Source organism: Pongo pygmaeus, chromosome 9, assembly GCF_028885625.2.
Source record: "Pongo pygmaeus isolate AG05252 chromosome 9, NHGRI_mPonPyg2-v2.0_pri, whole genome shotgun sequence".
In the NCBI taxonomy this organism is placed as follows: Eukaryota; Metazoa; Chordata; class Mammalia; order Primates; family Hominidae; genus Pongo; species Pongo pygmaeus.
Window position 1 is genome coordinate 1,534,334 of NC_072382.2, and position 6,510 is coordinate 1,540,843.

Sequence of the window (6,510 nt, forward strand, 5' to 3'; positions counted from 1 at the left end):
GAGGCCAGGGCGGGTGGATCACAAGGTCAGGAGATGGAGACCATCCTGGCTAACACGGTGAAAACCTGTCTCTACTAAAAATACAAAAAATTAGCCAGGCATGGTGGCGGGCACCTGTAGTCCCAGCTACTCAGGAGGCTGAGGCAGGAGAATGGCGTGAACCCGGGAGGCGGAGCTTGCAGTGAGCCGAGGTCGCACCACTGCACTCCAGCCTGGGCGACAGAATGAGACTCTATCTCAAAAAAAAAAAAAAAAAGAAATCTGTTCTCCCAGGCTCCCCATTTCGCATCCCACTCATCGATCATTGAAAACTCATTCCCTAGGTTCACCACTCCTGGGTGTTACGCTGAGGAATGAGGATATTCTTCATGGTGGATGATATGGCAGCAAAGAGCTCAAAAAAGGGTGATGGATGTGGGAAATGGGGGGCAGGAATCTAGTGGAACACACTTCAGTGGCCAGAAATAATGCATTGTATTTTCATGTAGCGATACATGCCAAAAGCACCCGATTTGCTTAAAAGGCGAGAAACAGAACAGAATTTATAACCATCATGAATGTAATAGCATACACAAGGCTGGACGCAGTGGCTCACGTCTGTAATCCCAGCACTTTGAGAGGGCCAGGCAGGTGGATTACTTGAGTCCAGGAGTTCGAGACCAGCCTGGGCAACATGGTGAAACACTATCTCTACAAAAAATACAAAAATTAGCCAGGTGTGGAGTGTGCGACTGTAGTCCCAGCTACTTGGGAGGCTGAGGCAGGAGGATCGTTTGAACCCTGGATGTGGAGGTTGCAGTGAGCTGAGATTGCACCGTTGCACTCTATCTCCAGCTTGGGCAACAGAGCAAGACCTGTCTCAAAAACAAAACCAAAAACATACACATTGAAAAATGCTACATATTTGTCATGACTATGTGCAAATGTTTGCAAATAACTTATGGAAGATGAATTGGAAAGATACCTGCAAGGATGGATGCCTATGGGTGGAGAGGATGATGGGACTTAGGATAATGATGGAGAAAAAAGTTAAATAAAAACAATGACTATATAGGATTCATTAGCTAAGGATTCTGATCTATAAAATTCTCAGCACATATATGATGCATACATATGTATATATTTGTTTTTTTTTTTTTTGAAATGGAGTCTCACTCTTGTTGCCCAGGCTGGAGTGCAGTGGCGTGATCTTGGCTCACTGCAACCTCTGCCTCCTGGGTTCAAGCGATTCTTCTGCCTCAGCCTCCTGAGTAGCTGGGACTACGGGCGCGCCCCACCACGCCTAGCTATTTTTTTTGTTAGTTTTAGTAGAGATTGGGTTTCACCGTGTTGGTCAGGCTGGTCTCAAACTCCCGACCTCAGGTGATCTGCCTGCCGTGGCTTCCCAAAGTGCTGGGATTACAGGCATGAGCCACTGCACCCAGTCAGGCCTTTGTTTTTATTTTGCCTACTATTAATATAGCTTTCTTTGCATGTTATGTCTTTTTCTACCCCACCTTTTATTTTACATTTTTGAATCCTTATGTTTTAGATGCAACTTTTGACTTTACATATACATTTTGTAAGAAAACCAGTCTAGCAATCTTTATATGTAAACTAGAGCATTTTATCCATTAACTTGTAATATAATTACTGAAATATTTGGGTTTAACACCTATGTTCTTAGTCTGAATTTTCTATTGCATCACCTGATCTATATTTCTTTTTCTCTTCTATTCTTTTTGATTAGTGCTTTTTTATTCTAGTTTTTTTTTTTTATGTAATTGACTGTCATACACGACTTTGGTTAGGAGTCTTGGATCTTTGCTTCTTTTCAATTTTTGTCATTCTCTCTTGAATCCTTTTTAGCTCTTCATTTCTTTTTGGTTTTTCAAATTTATTGTACTTTTTTACTCATATGTTTGTCCCATTTTAGACTTTATTTCTGGAGTGATTTCTTTTAACTCTAATTTTCTCTTGAGTGATGTCCCCTCATTTAGCAATTCTTCTATTTATGGCTTTTGTTGTTCATTTATGTCTCTTTTTTTGAGATGGGGTTTCACTGTTGCCCAGGCTGGAGTGCAGTGGCAGGATCATAGCTCACTGCAGCCTCAATCTCCCAGGCTCAAGTGATCCTGCCACCTCAGCTTCCCTAGTAGCTGGGATTAAAGGCACACACCACCATGCCCACTTAATTTTTTAAATGTTTTGTAGAGATGGGGGTCTCACTATGTTGCCCAGGCTGGTTTTGAACTCCTGGCCTCAAGTGATCCTTCTGCCCCGGCCTCCCAAAGTGTTGCGATTACAGGTGTGAGCCACCGCGCCCGGCCTTATTTATGTCTGGTATCATTTCCTTTCATTGTTCATTAGCTCCTTTGGAAACGGTAGGCTACCACTGTGTTCTGTTTCATGGCAGGCTTTCTAGCTTTCTTCCACTGCCTGTAGGGACTTACCGAGGGCCCTTACACCCACTCACCACTAGAGGGAGGAAAACCTTCCCCACTTCGGGAGCCAAATTCAAAATTCATGCTGTGCTTTTCCAGCATGCACCTGTTGGCTCTTTTGAGGTTCCCCTGTTTTCAGCTCTGTTAGATGTTTCTTTGCTTTCTCTTGCACAGACACTGAAATCCTGGGGGACTGTGGCTTTTGGAAATTTATCCCCACCTTCTTGTACTTTTAGGTTCACCGGTTTTTTTCTTCAGACACCATCTCACTTTATATTGCCCAGGCTGGAGTTCAGTGGTGCGATCACAGCTCACTGCAGCCTCAGACTCCTAGGCTCAAGCCATCCTCCCGCCTCAGCCTCCCAAGTAGCTGGGGCTGCAGGTTTGCGCTACCATGCCTGGCTTACCTGGTTTTGTTATAAGTCTCCAGCATGCATTTTTGGTTTTGTTACCGAGTTGCTCGGTGTCCTGTGGGCTGTGGGAATGTACAGGGCTCAACTGCAATGTACTCTGCATTCATGTCTGCTGCCACCTTCTGGAGTTTCCCAGTTTGGATTTTTGAGTAAACTGTCTTAAGCAGCATTTCCTTTTAACCTCATGAAACTAACAATAGCTATGTCCCCTAGCAAGATGCACCTTTGACACACTTTTATTCCCTCTTCTAAAAGTGGTTGAATTAATCTAAGCCTTTATTTCTAGATTATTTCATTTTTCCTTACATTGCATCTCTTTTATCTCAGAAATTTGTCTTGGAAATTCCCACTCTGTTCTTCCCCGGCATTATCAGCAGTCGCTTAGATCTGCTTAGATCTTAGATCGCTCAGATCTGTGGGTGTTCTGTGGGAGATCATTTCTCACCAGCGCTCCCTGTGTGCTGTCTTCCCTCCACGTTTTCCCTCCGGGTTCGCTTTGCTGGAGATCGTCCTCAGATCCCTCTTGTCCGCTCCTCCCCAGTGAGTGATTTCTAAAGCCTTGCCTGTGACACTGATCAGAGAACAGGCTCAGCGTGGTGGCGCGTCACCATGAAACAGATGGACTTGGCTCAGGGTCCCCAAATGTGTCACTTCCCAGGAACTCCCCTTTCCTGCCGGGAGACTGAGCTCCAAGGACACCTTGGGCCATTCTATAACTTCCTGGTTACCTTTAGTTATGGAAAGCCCGTTGACCTCATAATTCTAAAAGGTGAATTGAGTGTTTGAATCAGAGCGCGCTGGAGCTCAGCGGTGCTTCACTCCTCCCTCCCCTGATCTTGCCCTGCCTGGGTCCTTCCAAGGCCCCAGAGGAGAGTGGGAAGCTGGAAGCCACGGGTCTTGTGCAAAGCCCTGCTTGGCTGGTCATCAGTACTCAGGGCCCGCCTGCCCCTCAGCGCCTCTAGGGTGGGCATTGAATGCCGAATCCTCCCCGGGCTGAGCCCTCTTCTCCTGCAAGCGGAGACTGTGAAGATATTTGAGGCTGAGAGGAGAACAGAAGGGAATGGCAGATTTTTTTGTGAAGGTACCAGGCCTGCTGGCAGGCGTTTCCCAGCTTAGCTGACAGATCAGAACACAGAATCAGTCACTGCACAGGAAAGGGGTTGGACAGAATTGCACCAAGTGTACAGTTGGTTTACAGACCTGAGAGGCTTTATTGCAAGGAAATTCATTCATTATTATTATTTTTTTATTTTAAACAGATGGAGACAATAGGAAGGAAAGAGACCTTCCTGGTCACAGGTGGGCCACAGGAGAACAGGCAGCAGCCCAGGAGGATCCAGGGTCCTGATGGTGGTTGAGAAGCTGGTTCTTAGTGATCACACAGGAACATTGGCCTGGCCTTGTGGGGTCAGACCTTGCATCTCAGTCGGCCCAGGGAGAAGAAGAAGATGGTCCACACCCAAGTGCAGGGAACATCGTGGCGGTTGGCTGGGCACCCTCGTCCAGGCAAGGACACCTTCTGCATCAAGGAAACACGCGTTTCTGGAGTGAGGAGGCTGAAGGCAGGGCCCAGAGGAGAGCCAAGACATGCAAGGAGGTGTGTGCATGGATGGTGAGCTAGAGCAGGTGCAGCTGCCTCAGGGAGGATGTATGGGACGAACTGATTCAGGGAAACCATAAGAAATACTTTCACTGAACAGGAGAAACCTGAAGGTCTGGGTCCAGAGCCTCAGATCTTACACTGGCAGCATACGGGGACACAGCAGCTGGACTGGCAGCAGCAGGGCTTACAGCAGCTGGACTGGGAGCAGCCACAAGAACCACAGCCCCCCTTGGAGCCCCCACAGGAGCCACAGCTGGAGCAGCAGCAGATGGGCACACAGCAGCTGGAGCCACAGCCCCCCTTGGAGCCCCCACAGGAGCCACAGCCCCCCTTGGAACCCCCACAGGAGCCACAACCCCCCTTGGAGCCCCCACAAGAGCCACAACCCCCTTTGGAGCCCCCACAGGAGCCACAGCTGGAGCAGGAACAGGCTGGCACACAGCAGCACACGGGCTTGCAGCAGCAGACTGGCACAAAACAGCTGGAGCCACAGCCAGAGCCACAGCCCCCACAGCCGGAACCACAGCCCCCACAGCCACAGCAGCCCATGGTTCTGGTGGATTGAGGGTGGAGCAGGTAGAGGAGCAGGTGAGAGGGAGGTGCAGGTGTGGAGCTCCCTGAGCCTGGGCTCTTTATATACCTGTCCAGATGTCAGGCATGACACAGGGTCCCTTTCTTGTGACTGTTTACACTGTTTTTCCAGAGCTCTATTTTTTTCCCCTTTGCTAGTGACTTCCTCCTGGCTCAGTTGAGCATCTACTTTCTTTGTTTGCTAAATTTGTCTTTTTCCCCATTTGTTTTGGCCCCTGCAATTGAAACCTCAGCTCCAGGCTGTCTGGTGCTTCCCACCAAGCTCCAGGGTGCTGGTCACCTGCTCTCTGCTGGCCACATGTGACCAATGGGCAGCAGCCTCTGCCCACGAGCTCTCATCTTTCCTGTGTTGACTCCCCCAGTAATATTAATTTTACATTTTTAGATTTCAAAAGTTATCCATGGTCTTTATATTTTACTCATGCCAGTCTCAGCTTTCCAGGTGTATTAGACCATTCTTTGCATTGCTCTAAAGAAATACTTGAGGCTGGGTAATTTATAAAGGAAAGAGGTTAGAATGGCTCATGGTTCTGCAGGCTGCACAAGCATGGCACCCACCTCTGCTTCTGGAGAGGCCCTCAGGGAGCTTTTCCTCATGGTGGAAGGTGAAGCAGGAGCAGGCACGCTACATGGTGAGAATGGGAGCAAGGGGTGAGGAGGGGCCACACACTTGTGAACAACCAGATCTGAGTGAACACACTCATCACCAAGGGGATGGCGCTAAGCCAGTCATGAGGGATCCACCCCCATGACCCAAACACCTCCCCGCAGGCCCCTCCTTCAACACTGGGGATTACATTTCGACAAGAGATTTGGAGGGGACATCCCAACGATATCATTATTCCCCTGAACCCTCAAGTCTCATGTTTTTACATCGCAAAATAGAATCATCTCTTCCCAGCAGTCCTCTCAATGTCTTGACTCATTCCAACATCAAGTCCGAAGTCCCAAGTCCAAGTTCCTTCCACCAATGAACCTGTGAAAATCAAAACACATTATTTACTTTGAAGATACAATGAGGGTGGAGGCATTGGGTAAACATTCCCATTCCAAAAGGGAGAAGTCAGCCCAAAGGAAGGGGCCACAGACCCCATGCATGTCTGAAATCCAGCAGGGAAGCCATTAAATCTTAAAGCTTCAAAATAATGTCCTTGGACTCCCAGTCCCACATCCAGGGTACACTGGGGTGAGGGATGGGCTTCTAAGGCCTTGGGGAACTCCACTCTCATGACTTTACATGGTTCACCCCCCGCAGCTGCCCTCATGGGTTGGAGTTTGGTGGCTGCAGCTTCTCCATGCTCAAGATGCAAGCTGCCAGTGGCTCTACCATTCTGGGGCCTGGAGGATGGTGTCCTCCTTCCCACTGCTCAATTAAGCAGTGCCCCCATGGGGATCACTTACAGAAGTAAATGATCCTTCCCCACCCCTCACCCCTGGGGTGATATCTGTGACCTTGTTCTTCACAGGGCACCCCACTGGG

General features: G+C 48.6%; 1 protein-coding gene across 1 annotated transcript; it reads left to right on the top strand.

Moving 5' to 3' along the window:
- Positions 1–4,423: 4,423 nt before the first annotated feature.
- On the top strand, positions 4,424–6,173 carry LOC129007604 (uncharacterized). The gene is made up of 2 exons (XM_054438685.2): positions 4,424–4,433; positions 4,518–6,173. The coding sequence occupies exons 1-2, from the start codon at positions 4,424–4,426 to the stop codon at positions 5,189–5,191; spliced, it is 684 nt and encodes a 227-aa protein (XP_054294660.2). The 3' UTR covers positions 5,192–6,173.
- The last annotated feature ends 337 nt before the right edge of the window (positions 6,174–6,510 follow it).